The 23807-nt window shown below is 35.5% G+C and overlaps 1 protein-coding gene across 6 annotated transcripts in view; it reads left to right on the top strand.

Annotated features, from left to right (window-relative positions):
• The window catches only part of UNC13C (unc-13 homolog C), a 201965-nt gene that overhangs the window by 142987 nt on the left and 35171 nt on the right, over positions 1-23807 (top strand). For 3 of the 6 annotated variants that reach the window (XM_041123660.1, XM_030014228.2, XM_030014229.2), the window contains 6 exons: positions 10667-10793; positions 11774-11870; positions 12324-12467; positions 13467-13544; positions 18010-18087; positions 18496-18525. In XM_041123660.1, coding sequence (XP_040979594.1) covers positions 10667-10793; positions 11774-11870; positions 12324-12467; positions 13467-13544; positions 18010-18087; positions 18496-18525 — 554 coding nt within the window. Of the gene's footprint in view, positions 1-10666; positions 10794-11773; positions 11871-12323; positions 12468-13466; positions 13545-18009; positions 18088-18495; positions 18536-23807 lie in introns of all 6 variants that reach the window. The other 3 variants (XM_041123662.1, XM_041123661.1, XR_003923374.1) reach the window with 2 other exon arrangements.

Genomic DNA, 23807 nt, shown 5'->3' with positions numbered 1-23807 from the left:
CACCAGTTCTAATTTTTTTTCTGATCTAAAGAGCTTGGGATTCCTTTCATGTATATATTTTGCATGGAGAAGGTATCACATGTTTCTTTTCAAGAACTGACTTCATTAGATTTGGCACTTTTTTTTTTTTTTCTTCTTCTTTACAGGTTATTCATGAAGCAAGAGTGATTTGTGTGTGGTACACTATAAACTGTTGTTTGGCATTTAGTTTACACGAGCACATCTGAGCTTATAGGATGTTAAAATTTTTGTACTGTCTGGTCCTCAAATTATTCTGTATATGGTACAAACAAATAAGAACAGAGAGAGAATTTCACTAGCAGTGCAAGTGATTTGTTACTTCATATGGTAAGAAATCTTTTCCTTTCCAAGTATGAAGATGCGAAGGCTAAAAGATGATGAGAGAGTAATGAGCTAAAATTAGACGTGCAATTACAAAAGTATCTTTTTTATTCTACATCCTTAGAAATGTCTTTTTCAGATCTTTCGTATCTCTCACTTTTGAATAGGTCAGATCAAATGTCCAAAGCTATCCAGTCTGTTAGAAAGAGAACGTTCTAATTGCTGTTATTATGATAATCTAATTCTGGTAGTGGCCAGAAGTCAAGACCAGGATCAGGCCAGCAATGAATTAGCTGCTGTGTAAATATAGCAATAGACAATCCTGCAAAGCTAAGATTCTGAAGTGTCAGTCCTTATAAAAATAGGAGAACAAGAAAGTCATTACACCATTTTATGCATTTAACATAAGTTTGCTTTTTAAATTTGCTGTTGTCCTCAATGCCTAAGCAGACATCATCTTCCTGTTTCTCTGACAGATTCCTCTTTCATGAGAGAAGCTGATAAAGTGATTTGAAAGAGAAGAGGCAGGTCCATGAGTTGACGCTGAGCACAGACACAGCATAGAAAAAAAAAACAAAAAGGCTAATGCTGCCCAGAGAAAGGTCACACCATTCAGTGGCACATTTCAAGTCTATATTTACTCCAGCTTTACAATTTACAAAGTTCCCCTTAAGACAGAATATAGCCTTGGCTTAGAGGGAGACTACAGAGCGGATTTGGGAAGGTGGGGCTGAGATTATGGAAGGGAAAATCCACCAAAATGCAGGGTTTCATTGGTATCAAAATATGAAACCTTTTCATTTTGGTGAATCTCATTCTGCATTTCAACACATTTCAACAGATCTATTCCATCCTCATTTTTCCAGAGACCTGAGGAATAGAGAGTCATAGGTAGTCTCATGGGGGATTCGGAGACACTGTAAAGGCAAAGGCAAGGAGATTACAGTTGGGGTGAATAATAAACTTTCCTTTGGCAGATAATCAATAAGATTGAATGTGACACAGTTGGAGGAAGAGAGGAGTTAGAAATGTTCTTTGGTCAGCATAACAGACAATGCCGTTGATAACAGCAGCTACACACTCTATGTACTGCAGGGCTGAGCTTTGTGAGTATGAGAATCTAGTTGAGTACCTATCACACGCAACACAGAGATCCCCAGGCTTGCCTAAAAAGCACTGTAGCCATACCAAATGGCACTATTTTGTTGAAGTTAATTAGGCCCACTAATTAAGACAGATAAAGTGGACAGAACTGCTCCCAGGAGCTAAGTTAATATTTCTTCATGGCATTGTATTGTGCTGTCTCAATGTATCATCTTACTTGGAACTACCTCAGAGATCTCTAGTATGGTACAACCTTGCCCTTGGGCACTTGCCCACTATATCATCTGGTCATTCCCTAACCCATTTTCTTTGCATTTACATACTGAACCATAATCAGAACAATAAGAACTACTAAGTGTTAATACTGCAGTACAAGTCTACGGTAATCTTAATAAGTTAAAGCTTCTTTGTGTCTGAGTGTAGGTGTATTCATCGTGCCGGATGTTACTAGAAAAAATGTAGTGCATCAGTGAATGCCTGACTTCATTATTTAGTCTTAAAGTTGTCACTCAATATTAGCAGTGTATATTGCCCCATATATTTAATAATGAAAGTTCTGGCCTTATTTAATCTTCTTTTAACCACTGAGTATTAATCTTGTTCTGAAACATTGTTATTAGCTCTTACCCAAGCAGTCACTGATTGTAAAACATTTGTGTATAAACTTTTCCTGAACGTTGCCTAATTGTGAGCAAGACAATTTTGCTAGTCAACATGTACTAGTACTACCATGCTAGATAGGATGTTAGACTGTAAATGATGCTTTAAATGAACTCTACATTGATTAATAATTATGGGTTATTTATAGCTCACATGGCCCTGTCCTTTCTGCAAAACAATGACTTGAGTATGCAAGTAAGGGAGAAGTGTTCTGTTCAGCTGAAGGGGCTATATATATCCTATGGGAGCAGGAAGAGAGCTGTCTTATAGCAAGGGGCAGTCAAGATTTCCTCTGTAGTTTATTAGGTATCTCAGCCCAGAAGAATAATTTGCCTGTTCTTTCTTCTTGTCCTTGATTACTGTTCTTCACCAGTAAGATCATACAACTTCATTGCAACTCACATTTTTACAAAAACTAGAGTTATGTCTTTTGTCTGAAGCAATTTTATGGCTGGGGAAAAAAAAAAATAATAAATCAAGCAAAATTGTGACTTTGTCCCCACAGAAAGGCACTTAAAGGACCTGCATTGTTTAGTGCAGTTCTGCATCTGCTGGTTGGAGAAAAGGTTCATCCTTTTCCTCTTACAGAACATTCCCCTAATGCAGTCATGTAGTCCAGCAGCTAGGGCTTGAATTTCCCATCCTATTTCTTGAGGGCTTTCTTCCCCTTGTCTCTGTCAGAGTGGATCTGCATAATATTCACACAGTAAGAGTGGAACCTAGCTACTGCACCTCTTCATGAATTCTGTGAGCTAATCACCCTGTGAATCCACTTATATTTTGGACTTCTTTCCTTTTAGAAACAGTAACCAATGACAGCTTTCTTAAAATATTTTTCTTTATCAAGTAGAATAAAACATTTGAGTAAAAGAAAATTTAAAATAACAAGCAACCCGCATGCTATTTTTAATCCTGCCTATTCTTAAATTTCACACTAAGACACTTCATAAAAGCTTTCCTTATACAGCAAACAACTATTCTTCTCCCAGCCTCTCTTTTATTAAGTTGAAGACTTGGTCTTTTACTTTCAGGACTTTTTCACATATGGAGATTCACTGGTGTCTTTTTTCTCCTATAGATACACAGGCAAATTTCCCCTTATGGGCAAGTGCATTAGTTCTAAGCTAAACAGTTGATACTGGTTCCAGCACTCCCAGGAGAATAGGATAAATCCATTAAAAATGCTTCTTTCAACATTATCTTTTAATAAGCCTTAAGTGCAATTTGCTGGGTAACAATTAGAGAACACCTCTGTGGTTTTGCCTTTGCTTCTGCTTTACAGGCAGAGCCAGATACAACACAGGTAATTATTAAAGTGCAGCCTCACATTTATCTTGCTGCCTGATTCTTCCTGTTTTGTACTTCATTGTACTAATTGCTTATAAAATCCTACCATGCCTATTTGGTAATGTTTTATGCTCACTTTGCCCTCTTGTGATGAGCCAAAAAGCAGAGAATCAAGTCTAAATGTTTCCTTCATGGAAAGATATATTTTTAAAAAATGAAACAATAAGTAAGTGAAAGTAAGCTGTCACAACAATTATATTGAAGATGCAAAGCTGAGTATTCAGCAGCTAAGACCCAATACAGTTAAGGTTGCCTTTATTACCTTTATTCTCTTTTTCCTCCCAGATTCAAGCATTATAATATAGCAATTAATTATGTGATAACATTTCCCGAGAAGCAGTGGTTTCCAAGAAGCATGTATATTCTCTCTTTATTTTGCAATTTTTATACATATTGGAGGTTTATGAAAGCGTAATCAATGTAAATTGGATTTCTATACCAGCATTACTTTTCCTCTTTTATTACTTTCTGATTATGTGATTACTTTGAATAAATGTTGAAACTTCGGTACGGAGTATTTGAAATTTCCACCATATTATTCAGAAGCAGGGCTTTAATCATCATTATATGTCTCATATCAGATAGGATGGACAATTTCTTCTGCTCCATTCATAGCCTGCATTTCCTTAGGCTTTCTATGGTCAATTCATGTACATAGCAAGAATTCCACTAACAGTAAAAAAGCACAATACAGATTATTTCAGTCCTTGGAAGCAATTGTTTATTTTCTCCTGTAATCAGTAGTAGCTGTGTATATCCAAAGACAGAATTTTGTCTCTGAGTGTTTGTTCTTTGAATATTATTGATCTGCTTAGTTTTCATGGTACATAAATTTCACTCTGATGTGATATTGAAGGGTAAAAGTTATACTGAAGTTGATCTTATTAAATTATTTGCTGTACTGGCATTTTTCTTTGTCTTAGTTGCAGGCAGGACAGAGCAAGTTTGTGCTTAATCAAGCTGCATATCTTGCATCTTGAGTTGCCCTGTTTGTGATATACCCATCCACTTTTCCGGAACTTTTTTGGAATTATTTGGCTGTGAAGTAGTAATTAATTGATGGGACTAATAGGCTAAATTTTCAATAAGGAGTAAAAAAAGCAACTAAGTAATGTTAAGAAAATATCAAAGTTAATTTGCCTAAAGTAATTTGAAATGTTTAGGCAATATAACACAGTAGGTAAAAAAATGGCAAATGCAATGTTTTGTAGTAGAAAATAAGGTTGTTTGCAGCAGATTCACACATCCCTCATGATATTACACGTTGCGTCCCTTAGGTAGTATGTAACATTGGTATTTGATGCCCTTGAAGTTCCCATAAGCAGTTTACCTCTCCCAGAAAGCAATGTACAGATCTGCCTTTTCAGATGCAATGCAAGTGGCCCTTAACTCACTTGAACCTGCTGTGAAATGTGAAGCAAAACAGAGCACTCTGAGCAAATGGTCTCTCCCTTTGAGAGCTCCTGCTCGAATATAAAGGGCAATGTTATATCAGCTTTTAAAGTGCACTGCATTAAGTCAAGGATTCATTAGCCCACTTTCACTGCAGGCAAGAAGACAAAAAAGAACAGTAAATCCATTTTTTTCCTCACAATTCAGAATGAAACAGTCTGCCTTCCTCCCCTGGTCTCTGTTCAGTGAGGAAGTATGACTCTGTGGTTAAGAAATCTTTGAACAAGATCTACGCTGCCTTTCATAATTTATGTGTGTTCCCTTAGTACATTCGTTTGGTCTCCCTATACCTCAGTTTCCCATTTGTAAAATGTAATAGCACAGCTTAATCACCTCATAGAGATGTTCAAGGTGAAATCCATTATGTTTGTGAAGTGTTCAGATATATTTTGGTGAAAATTTCCAAGTAAACGCAGAGAAAAGATTGAATATGTAGAAGTCTAATGAAAGACACAGTATATTTTCAAAAGAATTAGAGGGGTTTCTTAGTTGTAAATCTCTTGTAAGTGCAATCCAAAAAAGGAGGTAACGACAGAAGTTTTTCGGGTTTTGGTTTATTATATTTATCTTGACACAAAGAGCCCTTTTAGAAAGGCCAGTAGTATTTCACATTATCAAAATCAATGTAAATTATACATAATTATCAATTAGTTGTGTCCTGCTCTGCATTTCAGTTAATAACCAGTGACTTCCACTGCCTTTAGCAAAGTACAAGAACCCTGGGATGAGATGTCTAGTAGAATGTAACGTTTCCTTCTAAATCAGTTATGAACTTTGAGTTTACATTTTTCTTCATTTGTGGCCTGATCCAATGTTACATTCAATCAGAGTCTTCCAGTTCATTTCAGTGGTACAGGGATTAACTCTGGAGCACTATAAGCATAATACCCTTATTAAAAGAGGCAATGGCATAGCAACCAACTCCTGTACTGTAGGGAAATTGCATTGGGATCAAGTACCCAAAACATTAACTTCTACTTTTATCCAAAACTTGGGTGCATCATACTGGTGTAATGTTTCCACAGTGATTCAGAGGGAGGAATACTACTTCATACTCATCAATATCATTCCTCATAGGACTTCCTTAAGAGCTCTTCCACTAACCATACTCAGTTTGTACCATGCATATACTTCCCAATTATACGACTGAAAGTTTGGAAATAGTAAGTTTTCTGAAACAGCAGTTCTTAAAGAAATAGGTAAAATATGCAGCTGGTAGTTCCTAGAACAATTGCTAAGTAATTATTGCAAATAATATGGAATTATGTCACAATGGCTGAAAGTAGCATCTGAGTTTTGATGGGAAATCTTGCAGTTAATCCAAACACAATTCCCTTATGCTTAGTCTCCATCGTTTCCATTTTAATAAACTGTAGTGCAATAGCATGTATGTAACAAACCAACTGATTGTGATATAATTAATTTGCTACACATAAATATTCTTTGTAGTAGTTATTAATCTCTGAAACATTATCTGTAAAGCCTGGAAACTGGACAAGCTTTTTTTTTGTTAGATATTCATATGTATTTATGTATATCTAGTAATTTTTTTCATTTTTTTACAGACAAATTTCCTTCTTGCAGTTCTTGTTCATAAGGATTTTAGATATTCTTTAAAACCACCTCATTAGAATCCTTCAAGCAGTTTAACTGTATGTTGTTACAAAAAACAGTGGCTAGGAAACTGCTGTAGAAAAAAAATTTGCTCTTAGCTTTTGTACCCAAATAAGGGAAAATTAGAGTTGAACAAAATTTCAGATTGATTACCTGAATATTTTGAAAGTTTATCTTTTATAAAGGTTGTTAGATTACCCTTTTTTAGCAACTTGTACATCCACATGGATACTCAGAGTGATGTTATTACCTCAAGGTTAAAAAGGAAAAAGGATTCTGTAGTGAATGAGATTCTATTCCAGTTTGTTAAATGGCATTATTTCTTTAGTGCCATGTAGATGTTCCTGCTTAATAAGGCATCTTTACTGACTTTATTGATAAAATACTATGACACTACAAACATCAGACAAAAAAAAAAAAATAGTTGTATTGCAGTTTCTTTTTGTTTGCTGCCTTAAGAAAATCTTGTCAGCTTTCTGTAGCAATTCCTGGAAAAATGATCAAGAAATCAAACATGATTCCAAAGTATTGCTGTTTGGTCACAGTCCTGTGAGGAAAGTATCTTGGATTATAGTTCTGCCTACAATGCGTCTTTATACATTTTTCTGTAAAAGAACAATTGCCTGCAATTAGGTTATTTGCTAGATACAGTGTCACCAGGTCCATGGCTGATTTCATCACTATATTAATGCATTCCACGTAACAGTCTTTTAAAAAAAAAAACAACAACAACAAAAAACTCTTCTTTCCTGGTTACACAAACAGCACCTGAACAGAAGATTTTTTTTTTTTTTTTTCCTCAGTGTTGTTGCTTGCTGGAAGTCTTCTTAAACATGTTCCTGGAATTGTAGTTTGAACAACTGAGATGGAATGACACTTTATACAGTTTTCATTGTAGTTGCAGTTACAATGTCTATTACTGCAAACCTGTGGAAAGTATATGTGCAGTAGAGCATTATCCCTAAGGAGATATTAAAAAAAAACCCACAGTGTAATCAATACTGTAAAAAAGATACTTTTACTGGAACTGCGATAGATAAGAGCAGCTAAAGTGCCCCATACGCACAGATTACAGAAATCTTACCAGTATTTTTTTCATTGATACATGATACAGTAATATAGAATAATGTGTCATTATCACTAATGGGAACTACAAATGTCCTTGTTATGAAACACAGTAGACTAATACATGCTTATAAAAATACGCTGCACTACAAGGAACATTTCATAAAAGTAGCAGCACCAAAAAAAAAAAAGGTTAATAATATTAGGTTTACTATACTGGAGATTCAGTTTATCTAGAATCAGTTATGAGAAAGGTCTAGTATTTCTGTTATAATCTCTGCTGAGCACATTTGCAGAGCATACAATTGGCAGGTTTAGTTCAAGACTGACTCAGTATTATAATTTTGCAAAGCAAGAGCGGACTTATTTAGAAAGAGTTGTATTGTGCAGCTACTACATCTGTCTTCCAGAAAGTCCAAAATTGATATATCTGTGTAGGAAAACATGGTGCCAGCTTTCCTTCCAGGAAAAAAGACACAGCTCTCCAAACTGCATACCTATATCCTGTGTTGTCTCACATCTGCATTAACTTGTGCAAGTTTTTTGGAAATTAAGAAAGCAATCCGTGGGTCCTAATCTAAATTCAGAACGTCTACAGTGATGTTCCTATGCTTTCTAACCAAAATCCATGGTTACTGTGGATAAACCTATCTAATGTCATCCAGTTAAAATTGTCATGGGCTGACTCATATGGGCACTTGTTTCCTTTGTTTTTTGGTTTATATAAACTGAAGAGGTAATACGCATGGATACAAAATGACTTTGTAGATCATGTGAAGCATTTTCTGATGTTCTCATAGGTTAGTATTAGGAATCGAGGATGCATTTTTCACTTATATGTAGCTACAAGTAATATCCTAAGACACTCATTTTAAATATTCTTTCCAAGGTATAACAGCCTGGAGAAAAAAACCTCAATTGTTCATGAATGACTTTGTGCTCATTTCTAATGTGTTATAATTTAGATCTTAACTTAAAAAAATAAAATATCAATGAATGGTATGGTATAAGTTGTACCCTCCTGGACAAGTTTGCCCATTATTGGCAGCAGCCCATTTCTAAAATTGAAATAAACATTTCCTTGGTTTGTGATACTATAGCAAACATTCTTAAGTTGCATTGTATAATCTAATAACCCATTCATGCAACGCTTGCATGAAAAAATGCTATTCATTTCAGAAATTCCTCTCTTTTGGGATGCAATATAAGACAGATTTTTCTTAATTACTTAAGCAGTAGATATGCAGTGAATTTGATAGCAGTAAGATAATTGTGCTCAGTCAAAGACTGGACTCACTTCTAAGAACTACCTTTTATTGAGCAAATGTTTGGTCATCTAGCTGTCTACAATAATAGATTGTGGAAAAACTCCTACCAGAATAAAAAAATAAGATTCCTCAGGTCTGTAGAAAGTAAGAACCATGAGAGTAGGCATACATCTTTCTGTGGTTCTATTTAAGGCTAGTAACCCATGATATTATGCTAGGGAGAATTTGTAGTACTCTCAAGTAGCGACTGGGCATGAACAAATGCAATATTTAGACAGAAACTGATTTACTGGCTTTTCTGGAGTGTAATGAAAAGGCGCTGAAGGTGAAAATGCTAACACATTGCTAAAAAGGGAGTAAGAGCCCACAGGGGCACTTAATAAGATGATTCCCACAAAACTTAGTAATTCGCTGCATAATGATATGCTTGTGAAACACTTATTTCTTGTATGGCACAGTGATATTAATGGAATGCTGATTTGGTGTAATAATAAAACTAAAAATTTCCTTTTAATGTACATGGTCAGATCTGAAAAACACAGAATGTGTATTTCACAGGGCATTTGCACTGACAGAAAACGGAGTGGTATATTCAGGTGTGTATATGATAGAGGATGGGGGATGCTCCCACTGTTCTATAAAATCAGGTTCACATCCAAATATGTATGAAAAAATTGTGTAATACTATGTTATGATGCAAGTGGAAATAAGGAGCAAAAAGGAGGTTTGAAAGAGGTAAGTTCTTAATACATACTATTTACACAAGAACGTCATTCCTGCCAACCATCTCTATTAGGTCACTTTTTAAGGGAGCTGGGAAAAGACATTAGTCTTTTGCTTAAGGAAGAATGTGCAAGTGACATGACACCTCAAACAGATAAGATCTGTGGAGATTCTAGGAAGCTGTGAGCAGTAAGTGAAGGAAGGATTACTCTGTCCAAGATTGTGAATCCATGATTTGCTGCTGTGGGAGAAGGAAATGAAAGATTTGAGCAAGGATCAAGTGTCTGTTAGCTAAGGGAATGAAAGAATGGAGCTCTCCAGGGCCTGAAGTGCTGGATGGGAAAGACTCCAGGGCATAGTGGATAAACTAAAATAAGGATCATAATCCTGGGAGAAAGATGGACATTTATTCCAAACCAATTAAATCAGACTAAAAATGCAGGAAGTGGTTACAGGTGGCTCCATGACTCCTGTCATCCATGAACATCTGCATATCCAGTATGTTGAAAACAGGAGGACACTGAGAAGGTGGAGAAGCCCATTTGAAAATTTTCAAAAACACTTTTTTAAACCAGCTTTTCTACTTATGCCATGTATAAATCAGATGGCTGCAGAGCTGCGGAGTTGTTTCCTCTTTCTTTTTCTTAACTATATGTGATAAATGCAGGCCATTTACTAATGCAGATTTCACAGATTCATATAGGACTGGCATTTCATTCATTTGGCTACTACACAGCTATAATTGTCTTTTCTAACTTGACACTTGACACAGCTGCTTAACCATTTTGTAACAACCAAAGCAGAATCTAAAGAACAGGAAGTCAGAAAATTTGTGGGTTTTCCTCACTGTAGTGAAGAGCGTTGAAAAGCCTAACTTGTGGTCTGGTCTTTGTTTTGGTTTGTTTTTCCTAAGGGTACTCAGAACCTAAAGGTTGAAACTGTGCATACTACTACCTCTAAAAAAAATCAAACCAATTGTGCTTTAAAATTCAAATACTGTATTATTATGTCACTAGTGCACTGAGGCACAAGTGTGTTATTTACTGTTAGAATGCTATTACATGCTTTTATTTCAACTCCTTCTATTACAGAACATGAAAAGCAGCGGTTATGCAAAAGCACAGATTATATGAATTTGCACTTCAAAGTGAAATGGTTTTATAATGAATATGTGAGAGAACTCTCTGCTTTCAAGGATGCAGTGCCTGAATACTCTCTGTAAGTAGTGTATAGGGAAGTCTCCCGTGAGTTTGGGCTTGATGCAAGGTTTATTTTGGTCAAATATTTATGCTTACGTTTGTGCAAGATCTCATGGTGCACGCCACTGACAACTCTTTACTTTTTGCACTTTGTCCTCTTTAATTCTTCATTCTATCAAATGAAATAGTCCAGGTATTAAAAATGCAGTTAGCTATTTCATAGGATGCTTTATTCAAGTATTGTAAGTGCAGGTCTTCATAGATGACAAAATATTTTGGTCAGAAAATGCCTGAGGAAGGTACAAAATGTGGGAACGGCAGCAGCATTAGTTATAGGCCCCTGCATTTGTTTCATACTCAATGCTAATAGGATATACTACTGAAATTATTCTTACTGCATTGGGTTAATATTAAGCTGCTGTTTTCATTTTTGCCTTTCCTCCTGCAATTAATACATTCAGTCCAGTCCTTTTATATGAGCTATCCTTAATCTCATTCCTTAATCTTCTGTAAGTCTGCTGATTTGCCGAGATAGTTTGGGGCCTGTTATTGGGTTAAAATTCTTTTAAATAAACTAAAGAAAAATAAAACACAGCTGATGTTTTATTAAAGCAAAGTTTTATCCAAGTTATTTCACATACAAATAAAAAATAAATGTTAAGCGAGAACCAATACTGATAAAAGACACATTCTAAAGTAAAAAAAAGGTGCAGAATATGATCCATTGCAAAACATGGACACATTTCTCTGGCGGCTACTGCTAATTTTGCAACACTAGGGTATACCAGTTAGAGTATTGTGAAACTGAAGCCTGGAAGACCTTTTGGTAGCCACAGTGTCTCTGGTGACAAAAGTTTTTCTAGGATGATAGACCTTTTAGCAACTAGAACAGATGTGAAGACACAAGGTGCCAAACTGCTGGGTGGTATGGCATCTCTCCTCTCAGGATCTTTATGAAATGTACTTACTTTACTTTAAAAAATTGTTTTTAATTTTCAGGTGGTTTGAACCATTTGTCATTCAGTGGCTGGATGAAAATGAGGATGTCTCAATGGAATTTCTTCACGGAGCACTAGAAAGAGACAAAAAAGATGGGGTGAGCCTTTACTTTTTAAAGAAAGGAATAAAGAAAGTATTAAGACAGTTATTTAGTATTGCAAAACTAGAAGTATATTTGGTCCTACAGTATCCTTGTTAGACTTCACAACATACACAGTCAGTAATGGTTCTTGGAAGACAACCCTATGGACAAATTCCTGCTCTAATTTCATCTGCCAAAATTTCCCATAGACTTCAATCTGTGGTTTCACTAAACTCTGATGTGATACTGATGTCATGGAAGAGAATTTTGTTTTTATTTTCAAGAGATTTAAAAGTAATAGAAATGTGAAAAGCCACGTTTCTCAGTATTATCAGTGAGTCTTTTTTTTAATTTATTTTTTATTTATTACTTTTTATGACACTAGGAAGAATTTTGAGTGTAAGAAAATCAGTTAATACAGTTTTGATCTCTGAACAAGTATTAACACATTTGAATGTTTCTCTCTAGTTTCAGCAAACATCAGATCATGCCCTCTTCTCTTGTTCTGTGGTTGATGTCTTCACACAGCTCAATCAAAGCTTTGAGATTATTAGGAAACTGGAGTGTCCTAATCCAGAAGCACTATCTCATTTAATGAGAAGATTTGCTAAGGTAAATTAAAATCAGTGCATCTCAACTAAGCTTCAGAGAGAGTGACATTGTGTTGCTATGTACTTAAAAGCTAATTCCAATGTTGTTTAGAATCAATCTCTTCTATCTCTGACTGGGATGCTTAGAAAGACATGCTGTCTGTGGTTTAAGAGTGTTTTTCATCTACTTTGTCAAAATCATTTACCAGTTTGAGAAGTTCTATACTCTCTGAGATTTTATATTTATGTATGTTATACAATCAATTATTATTCTTGCTAAGCACTGATTAAAATTCCAATAATGGAGCAATTCAGTGAAAAGCAGTTATCTAATTAGTCAGTGCAAGGGAAGGAAAAATTCAAGGTATGGCAATAAAGTAATGTTGCTTGAAGCCCTGAGGTGGTAGTTCTTATTCATGTGCTGTTTGATGAACTCAGCTTTGTTAGGCCGGCTTTCTATTTGGGTTGTAATATTTCCTCGCACGCTTTAGATTGCCATTATAGTCCTGATAGCTTTAAAAAAGTTTGCATTTACATTTATTCCTGTTCTTCCATTGCAACAGTTTTCCCTTTGCAAAGTTCCTATTTACATGATTATTTTAAGGTAAGCTCATATTGCCAGGTTTTGAACAGTGCTCCCTTGGTCTTATTTTTCCATTATATTTTTAATCTATGTATTGTCACCCTAGAGGACTTTTTGAGCTTGCTACTGCTCCGTTAAGTATGTAGCACTTTGCAAGGAGTAGAGCTCTCAATGCTTCTCAAAAAACAGTATGACTGAAGTTAAAGTATCTGCTATTGAAGATTACATTCCATCTAAGAACCACCCAACTGTTGTGCAGGGATTTGAAAATGTGCTGACAGGATTGTTTATATCATATTTTTAAAAAACTACTATATAGTACAAGTGTAAGCACCTGTAAAATCTATAATTTATATAAACCTCCTTTTTTGTGGTTTTTTATTATTTTTGTTTTACACTGCGAAATTTACCATTTAAAAGATTCTTCTCCTTTCCTAGACTATCAACAAAGTGCTTCTTCAGTATGCCGTAATTATTTCAAATTACTTCAGCTCATATTGTGATAAAGAAAATGTGGTGAGTAAAAAGCTGTGTTTTGTTTCTGCCTCAGAAATTACCTTTAAAGGACTTACTGTACTTTTTGAAAAAGTAATTACTTTTGTGTATGAGAAAAAGCATGAATGGAGGAAGGGATTTTTGGTTTGCTTTATTTTTTAATAAGGTCAGCATGTTTTCACATCTGCTTACGTTGCTGTGTAAAAGCTGGAATAGGTGGAATTGGTTAAGAATTCTAGCTAATAATTTCAGTATTAAAGTAGAAAAAAATTTACAAGATGGCCAGAAACACTACCTGGATAACAGCCTTCTACAATGGTGAATATGGTGAATGTATCTTCATCCTTTTTTCCAAACAGAAGTATTTTTATTTGAGTTTTCATTTTGCATTGGCTTGCTTCTCTTTATCGGTTTATTCATTAGAGAGTTTATAAGATCGTTGTTCCCTGTGCAGGGAGTGTGTGCAGACTTTTCTGCTACTACCACTCACTCTCTCTGCAGCAGTGAGAAGAAAATCATACGCTATTTTGTTGCCTCACTGCTTACAAGGCACTCCTTAATGAAGGACCAGACTGCCATGGACTCGGAAATAAATGAGATATGGACACTAAAGATGTGTTTAAGCAAATCAAGACATAATCAATAGCTTAACATGACCAAGGGAAATTGTTCTTGTAAACTGACTTTTCAGTATCATTGATATTCAAAGCTAGTACTCCCAAGGCAGGCAATATTTAGCACTGTGTTTGCTATATTTAGTGGTGTGTTGTACAGACGTATCAATCTACAATTAGATAAATAACTGCAGCACTATCCTCATACTATTCACCTCCAGAAGTACAGCCCTTATATAGCTCATGCACATATCTCAGCTATATTTGTCACATCCCTGTGCACAGCTTAAGGACACGCTGATTCTTGCCAGTGCTCTCTGTAGTGTGAGACAGTGTCATAATCTAGAGGTCACCAGCATATACACAATAATAGAATTCAGAAAGACATCTGTTGCAGCTAAACATCAATTATTCATGGTTCTTCTTATGAGCAGCATTACAAAAAACTAAACTTACTAGGTTTTCAGGCCACAGATATATTTGCTAGGAGAGATGTACCATTCTGTTCCTTTTACACAATTTTGTCTAAAATAGAATTAATAAATAAAAATACCAAACTCAAAACTTTATTATTAAGTAGAAGTTTTATATACAAGTTTTTATAGAGGAGTGACATTCATGTACATAGATGTGTCATATCTCAGATTTAACTTCTCACTTCAGATATTTTCAACCTTTAAGCCCTTTGCAGTAAGCACATTGAAAAGACTCACTTTAGTAGGTATCCACACATCTTTCTTCTGGGAGTACTAAATCTTTTCAGCATCTGAGAAGAGTAAAAGCACTGGGCCAAGTTTGGCAATCATTGTGTAAGGATCAGTCTTACAGGTGTAGAAAGATAGAACAGAATAGTTCAGTTGGAAGGAACCTGCAACAATCATCTAGTCCAACTGCCTGACCACTTTAGGGCTGACCAAAAGTTAAAGCATGTTAATAAGGGTCTTGTCCAAATGCCTCTTAAACACTGACAGGCTTGGGGCATCGACCATCTCTCTAGGAAGCCTGTTCCATGTTTGACCACCTTCTCGGTAAAGAAATGTTTCCTAATACCAAGCCTGAACCTCCCCTGATGCACCTTTGAACCATTCCTACACATCCTGTCACTGGATACCAGTTGATACATGATAGACCAGCATGCCATATTGCCATTTTTTCCCCCCATAATCTAGCAGGACATAAATCTTCATGCATTTTTAACTTTACAGATACACCATCTACATATTCCTTACGTCTCTCCCCTCCAGGGCAAATACAGAGCTGAAAAGAACACAACACTCTCTCTCCCCAGTGTGGAGGAGTGAATGCATTACATGTCTTCTACTTTAATGTTAATCAGTCCAAATCAAGCTTCATCTAAAATAATCTGTCTCTCTATTTGACCCAATATGAGCCATAATTATTCTCAAAATCTAAAGAAATAAAATTTGTAGCTATTTTTCCCATTTCTTTCAATTTAATGCTAATATTAAATAAAGTTTACTGCTTTCTAAAAGAAATTAGTTTTGATACATAGTGTTGAGTCATTGAGTTAAACCGTTTGTGGAGTCTTTTGGCCTGTCCAAAGGGATTTTTTTAATTGTTGGAGTGATTGATTTCTGAAGTCACCCTGGTATGCCAATCTTTACTAAGGCTTTAGATGGAATTAATCTCCTTATGGTGTAAAGTATTATATCAAATGCTTTTGGGGAACATAACTTACTTTTAACAGGAGCTACCTTTTTGAAATACATACTTTTAGCTTAATAAAAGACTATTTGATCTGGTGATCTTAACTATATTAAAAGTCCATCTCCTGCATTACAGTTGATAGAAGAGATTAAAACAAATACTTTTTATGATTAAAGTTAGATTTTGGCATTCTTTTTCAAGTCAATACTTTTACTATTTTTGTTAAACACTGTAAAAGGTGCACATAAACTGTTCAAATAAAAGCACACCAAAGGTGCTTTTCATAAAGACATGTATCTAATGTAAAAACATCCTCTTATCTTCCACCTCCTGTCAGAGTTTACAAACAAACCTGGGGTTATGTATTGTACTTGCCACTCACTTTTACGTATTGTTGCATCTGACTGTCCGATTCCTGTAAATTGCTGCAGAGTATTCTGAAGAGCGAGATGATAATGAAATCATAAGATGAGAATATTTTCAAGCTCTGGTTCTGTTATTTACTGACAGCAATAGAAAATTTTCCATTGAGCCAAGGTAGACTTGGGCTCTGAAAGAGCAAACTTAGCTAGCCTTGAAGGAAACATTGAAAACTGCCTCAGTATGAAGTATTTATCTCATAGCTTCAGTACATTGCCAAAGGCATTTGCGCTTGTTTTGAACAAAAGAACCAAGACATTATAGTCAGCTACTTATTCCCCCATCAGAAATCATAATCATTGATTTGTGATATTACAGATAATTTCCAGAATAATGAATACATCAGAAGAGAGGAGTTATTAGAGGAGAGGAGGACACAGTCTTAGTGATCATAAATTAATAGAAGGTAGATAAACAAACAGAAGAAGTGGGGTTTGTGGATTTTTCAAGAGACAGGAAAAGAGGTGATATTTCAACCATTATACAAAGCCAGCTGTCTTTTGCAGGAGGACAAATAGCATGCTTCACTGGGAAGCAGTAATGTAAGTATTAAGAAATTAGATCAAATTTCTTTTTTTTTTCCTTCAGTTGAGAAGGACTCTGACACCAAATTCCTTTGAGAGTAATGTAGAACTAATTAAAGCTAAATCATGTTAATGATCTTTTGAATACCAAAATCTAATCCCACCATGTTTCAGCACTACATTGGAACGTGCTATTAACTGGAAAGGTACAAATGAGTAGCAATCACTGTAATCATTCCATCACCTTCTTGTTGTCTAAAAAAAGTATATGTGTTTTATTGAAATGCATTACTTCAGTGTCTAAATTAATCCAATCATGGAGTAGAACACACTGACCTTGGCCAACCAGAACTCTTTTAGCAAGTATTGTCTTACTGCTTCCCCCGCACCAAACCAAGCGAACATATAATGTCATCTGAGTACACAAAATTCTAGTAATAGATCCTTTCTTCCATAATTTTGTAATCAGCTGCTTAATTTTATCCATGTTTTACATTTTACCTTATATTTATCCAGCAGTTGGTGTCATCTACATTGTGGCTCTGTGTTCTGCCTTAAAGAAATGAACTTAAACAGAAATATTTTTAGACTAAAATAATATGTTTACAAAATTCTACTGCCTAATTCATTCACCAACTTTTCAAGCATTGCAAAATGTAAATTTCTGATATACTATTCTGTTATTAATAGAACTGCCTGTTGATTTATTCAAATATTTAAGCATCAGCCATTATCTGTGTTACAGTGCTGTCACAGTTTTCTGCGAAGACTGGGTCTAGAAAGCAATCTGGCACTCCCTTTCCCCCAGTCTATTTTCACTCCCCAAGTACTTTGATCATTATTGTGTCTACTCTCCAAGAGATGATAATGTACTACTTGTATTAATCCACCAGATGTAATTGCATTAAGTATGACTAGCAACCATATGGGAAAAATATAAGGTTCAGGACATGAAATACTGAGATCTGAAAACTGCCCATCTGGTTGGGAGAAGGTATTCAGTTTCCTGTGGCACAACGCTGTCTTAAGGGCATAATGGGTGGTCACTGGCTGAGTGGTTTTGCTGACTGGGCAAAAAGGAGTGTAAATTAAAGAAGGAAGGGAAGGCAGCAATGGTCAGGAACCTAAGATCCTCCTCTAAAAACCACAATTGCATGAATGTAGGGCTGCTGGTCTTCAGCCCAGAGGCTGTGAATACACATATTCATACATAAAAGGAACATAACACGCACATTCTCGCATTTGGTGCTCTCTTTGTAGCCCTGTATCTTGATGAACAACATTCAACAATTAAGAGTCCAGCTTGAGAAAATGTTTGAGTCCATGGGAGGAAAGGAGGTGAGTCATATTTGTTTCCTGGTTCATTCAAAGTTCCTTAGAGATCATTAGCACCATGTTTTCAACCTAGTCACAGCCTTCACTTCTGCTTGCAGAGAAAATCAAAATTTTTTTTTTTAAAAAAAAGTCTACAAGAACTATTTTATGTCCTGAAAATACTAGAAAGACCTAACACTATTTCACAGAAACATGCTAATGATCTGTAATGTTCAACAAGCACTGGGTGTTTTGTGTTGTAATCTGTAGTGCCAGCTTTATTTTAATGTTTGTATTGGACTATACTTTGCTTTTTTATGTATTGGTATGTTTTGCCTGTATCTGAAAATTTTGTAGAATATGTGCTTTGTGCTTTGTCTGTAATGTGTCATGTCTTTGTCTAATGCCTTTGACTTGCAATCCACTGAGCAGAAGAAAGAAGGAGAGAGATTCTCTTATGAGGTTTGTGATAGTAAGCATCTTTTATTATTCCTGACCATAATTTCTAAGGCTAAGAACAGTCACATTTCCTACTAATTTCCATCGATGCATTTGTGTAATTCCCTATGATCTAAAATCAAAAGAGCTATGCTTGGGCATTCAGTTGACACTCTAAATTAAGAAGTTTTACTAGGCAGACAGTATAAAGTCTTTCAGAGTTTCTAAAAAATCTATAAAACATTTTTAAGTGCACTTTTCAGTACCTGAGGGCCTGCTTGTGTTCAAGATTTGGCACCATTTCACCAAGAGCTGCTACTCAACAGTCCAGAATATGCTTAGATTTATCTCCTTTTATATTTCAGAAGACTTAAAAGTGCCTGAAGTCATGTCAACAGTAAAAGGACATAAATGTGCTTCAATACTTTGCTGATTGTAGTCTTTGACTGTTTTGAAAGCTAAGGAGGAAATTAACATCTTTTCAAGCTGTAGAATCCTGTCGTCTTGTTAAAAAGCAATGTTTAGAATGTGAATATACTATCCTTATTATCAGTAGCTGGCTTTAAAAAAGAAGTTACACATACATCAGCTTTTTCTTGTTGAGACTGTTGTTTGACAGTTTCACAAAACTTTGATCTAATGTGACTACGTCATAGAGAGAATTGGAAAATACATTATTTCATATTTCCACACCCACAGTGGGACACTGCAGAGGTAAGATAGTCCCCTGTGTCATGCAATGAAGAGCACCTTCCAAATGAACCCACAGGCTAACTCCATGTTGAGGAGGTTTTGTTGAGCTAGTAATAGCTTCTTGAAGCTGCCATGGCAAAAATACTTCCCGTTCCAGAGAACATGAAATAAATTTCTGCAGCCTTGTCATCATTGAAAATTTCATATCAAACTGAAAAATACATATTTATCGTCCAGATGCGGCTATGTTTTTTGTGGTTCCTATTAATCCCCTTTCACTCTCCGAATATTACAAATAATCTTATCTTCCATGCTCTTATGTTCTGTGTAAAGTACTTTTGTATTAAGGCCTTGGATCCAATGCTACATGTTGAATGTCGTGAATCATAAAAGCAGCTAAGTGTCTGTAAATCCTGATGAAGACAAGGGCAGAGGAAAGCTGAGTAGCACTTTATGTTTACATCTATCAAATTGTTTTCAAATCAGAATATTTTCTTGAATCTCCAAAATATTCCATTTTCCTCAAGAAAATAATTAGTTTTCCTTTTGCTCCCAATAGCTTATATAATAAAAAATATAGTTAAAAAAATAATTAGGGTTTTTCATAGGAATTTTCTTTCAAAATCTCTCATCACTTCTCATCCTTTTTACTTTCCCTTTTGATGTTAATGAGGATGAATTATTAAAGGTGTTACAGTTTCAAAGCAACATTTCCTACAAATGTGATGCAACATGCAACCCTTGGAGAAGATTTGGAGATATTTTTCTAAAATCCCTTTGTCATGGACCTTAAGTGCATCTCTGATTCACAGTCTAAGAAAAAAGATCTAAAAAATACATTCAAAGTTTTGTTTGTTTCTCATTAGGGGAGTTTCCTGAAGAAAAGTACATTCATGTTCAATTTTTTGTCACGCATATCAAAGTGCCCCTAAAATGTTTGTCCTCAAATTGGAATACTTATTCCCCTAGCTATTCTGAGACCATAAACACTAATGGCCAATTTGCCTTTTTGAACTGGTACTTATAAGAAACAAAGCCAGCAATAAAATCTGTAAGCAGTTTCATTGCAGGGAGAAAATAGCTTAATGTTTTGCTTGTGGAGGGCATAAAAATTCAGATGATTTTCAGCAGAATAATGAGACCTATTTCAGTTGAAGCAAAACTAATTCTAAGAAAAATTAAATGGTGTTAATCTCCTCAGTGTCCCATTGTGAGCAGTATGTTTTTCAAACTATGCAGTCAAAATACCACAATCAAGCAGCAGTCCCTATGTTCAGAGTAGGCCTATTGCACATTGCAGGGCAGGAAGCTCTATAAATAGAGAAAAAACTGGGCTCTCAGCTCCCCAGCCATTAAAATAAAATAGTCTGAACAATATGAGTTTCTTTATTAACTTTCCTCTTCTACTGTAGCCAAGCAAGATGGGTACTTAAGAAATTATATAAATGAGATCAGCCTGCCATAATAAAGTAAAAGTAGTAAAGTGGGATCCAACCCACTGTCTTCTTTTTAAAAATAAAGTCCAAAATCATGGGAACAGATCATCATAATGTGGAATTTTGGTTTAGTTCCTGTTTGTTTTGTCCAAAAGGAGTGCATACATTTGCACTAAATCATTTTTTCATGTCTGACAAGTTGGAAGCTGATAAAAGGGAAAGAAAAAAAAAATTAATGCTTGTGTTGCTTTTCACCAGATGGCAGAACATGGCAGAAATGAGTTACAGCAATTAGAATCAAAAAAAGGTGGAAAGCAAAAGCAGGTTGTTTATGCACAACAGTATTACACTGACTGTAGGTAAATCATATTTCCACTCTGGTCAAGTTCAGTTCCAACTTTATATGTAATGCTTAGGAATTCCTACAGGATTCTGTATGTGGTCCTAAAGATTTTGATGGGATGACAGAGGCCCAGACTTAAGCAGAATAGTTCTGAAATGTCCATCTTTAAATCTGTAAAGTCAGAGGCCTAAGTATTTAGGGCAGTAGCAGCCAAACATCTCAAAATGGAATTCACTGTACCTAGATAGTCGGGCAGGGGGGTGGAGGAAGGGTGATGTCTGTCAGAGACAAAAAGAACTACTGAAGTGACGGATCTGATAAATACCTCTATCTTCCCTAGATGTACATATAATATGTAAAACTATTTTCTGAACAGAAGCAACCAGGTGGTCCCATTAGGAAACTATAAGCAATTAGACCTATGAAATTGCAGATAAATGGAATTCAGATTAGAGAAGTTCCATTTAACTCATGCAAAAGTAATTTGCATCTCTGTAGTTTCCTATAGAAACGCTACCAAATTTGCAGTTAACAAGATTATATCCGTACTAGCACACATTAAATTACAGCATGGAATAACTCAATCTAACACATTATGTCAAAAGCAGCAAAATTCATCAGATCTTTAATTCTTTTCCAAGGCTTATATGTGTAAAAAATTTCACAGTTTTAGACAGGCAGCATTTGGAAACAATGATGTTCAAATATTTCTTACTACTTATTTTTTCAGCTGTTCAGCAAAAGTATTCTCTGCTTTTGTTTAGCATTCGGAAAAAGTCAAACTTCTAATTATCTATTTAATAATCCATAATTAACAGATCTTATGAAGTGTGCCAACAAATTTATGAATATATTCTGTTGTGGGTAAAAATTAACTCTATTATTTAAGAAGATGGTAAAATAACAGATTTATGAACCTAAGAAAGCCAAGCATATCAAGAATTGGTGGAGAAGTACGATTTACACATTAACAGGTTAACAACATTTACACTACCAAAATAAGTTTGCTGTTTAAAAAGTTCAGATTTTGACGCCTGAGCAACCTACCAATATATTTTAAGACTAGCCTGCACATGCTCTGAACTGTAAATGGAACCCAAGAAGCTAAGGGATAAATGGTCTTTTCTCTCTTTCAGTGCTTAAATTAGAGATGGCACATTAATGACACTGGTCTTTTTTCTCCCAACAATGATCTGCTCAGTGAGGGCTTTTTTTTCTTTTATTTTTCTGAAAAATTATTCAGGCATGGTTTTTTTGGTCCTTGTTCATCAAACTCTATGTAGCAGATGAAACTTGAGGAGAAAAAGAAAAGTCTCGAATACTGTAGATATTTCATTTTCATATCTGTATATCCCTATATGACATCATCTCAGATGCTGATCAGCATTGCCTTTTGTCTCACTGTCATCCTTTCCTTCTGGCTGATTGCAAACTAGAGTAACATTAGGGCTAGGTTAGCCCTGTAATTTGTCATTTAACCATATCTGGGTGGTTGAGATTTCTGCAGCTGAGCATGTTTGTATCTATTTACTTAAACTGCTAGTAGTAGGAACTAGTATGAAGAATTACAGGTTGCATTTACCTAAGTTCTTATACACTTCCCTTCCTATAATAACTCTGAACTATCCAGAAACAGATTGGCTCACGAAACAGAGATGGTTGTTTTTATCATTACTCCCTTGCTAGTAAGTAATCTCAACCAAGTCAAGAATGCTGAGGACTTTTTCTCTTGGTCACTGGAAAGCTTTACGTAAATGAATTAATCTCTTCATCACTGATTTGCCTCACTGGGAAACTTACCTCCTTTACATAGTGGTTTTGAGAGCTATGTGTTACTGTCTCAAGTAGTGAGTGTTGTGGTGTCAACCTGCATAAGTCTTGCAGTTTGTCAACTTCATTAAGCCAAACCATTTGCACAGTGCTATAGTGCATTTCCCACACCATGTTTTCCTGAGAATAAGCAAACCTGGTATGAAATGTGTTAGCGGGAGTTGTTCAAACCATTGCTGAAATAATAGATCCTTCTAAAGCACAAATAAGATTCCTTTTGGAGCTTGTTGTTGCAAAACTATGATGTTTTTGCACAGTGTAGTCATGTTGTGAGCTACAGCCTTTTAGAATATTTAAGAGGGAGACAGTAACCCTTCCTGCTTCCACTGAAATATTTTTTTTTTTCCCACATGTTTTGGTTTTTACATAAGGCATCATAGTTGAACATACTTTTCATACTTAAAAAAAATCAATTTATTAATTTATATATAAAAGATAAGATATACAGAAGATAATCCATAATAGTTAGTGTCTGTGATGTGCAGAGGTACCAAAAGCTGACCTACCTTATCTCCACTATACAAGGCCATCCTAAAACCATCTTTACCAGTTGTGAAGTGCCCCCAGAATTTCATAGTATAGAACCATTATAATAGTTCCCATCTTTGCTGTACCGTATTAGGAAAAAAAAGCCGGCCATGGCTGTGGTATGTTTGGATGATGCCAGTCAAGGGCTGATGCCTGAGGACCCTCTGATTTGCCCTGCGAACTCACTAGCACATAGAGGGCACATGGTAAAATAAATGAAAAGTGCACATTTTAGTCCTGGTGAGACAATCAAATTTTTCCAGCAGTTAAACAAAAATAACAATAGCATTTAAAAACCTTGCTAACATATTCTTAGTCATCACAACATCACCAGGTGTCTAGCACCTGGATGGTCAGCCCGCATACCTCTTTATATTCCACTCCTCCCTATGACACTGCATTAATAAGCATGAGCATGTGTATACACAAGGCTGGATGTCCTGCTAGATGCTTCCAGCTGTGCACACACAAACTTG

This window comes from Aquila chrysaetos, chromosome 5, assembly GCF_900496995.4.
Source record: "Aquila chrysaetos chrysaetos chromosome 5, bAquChr1.4, whole genome shotgun sequence".
NCBI lineage: Eukaryota > Metazoa > Chordata > Aves > Accipitriformes > Accipitridae > Aquila > Aquila chrysaetos.
The sequence above is the reverse complement of the archived record's forward strand: the minus strand, read 5'-3'. Positions and strand labels throughout refer to the sequence as shown.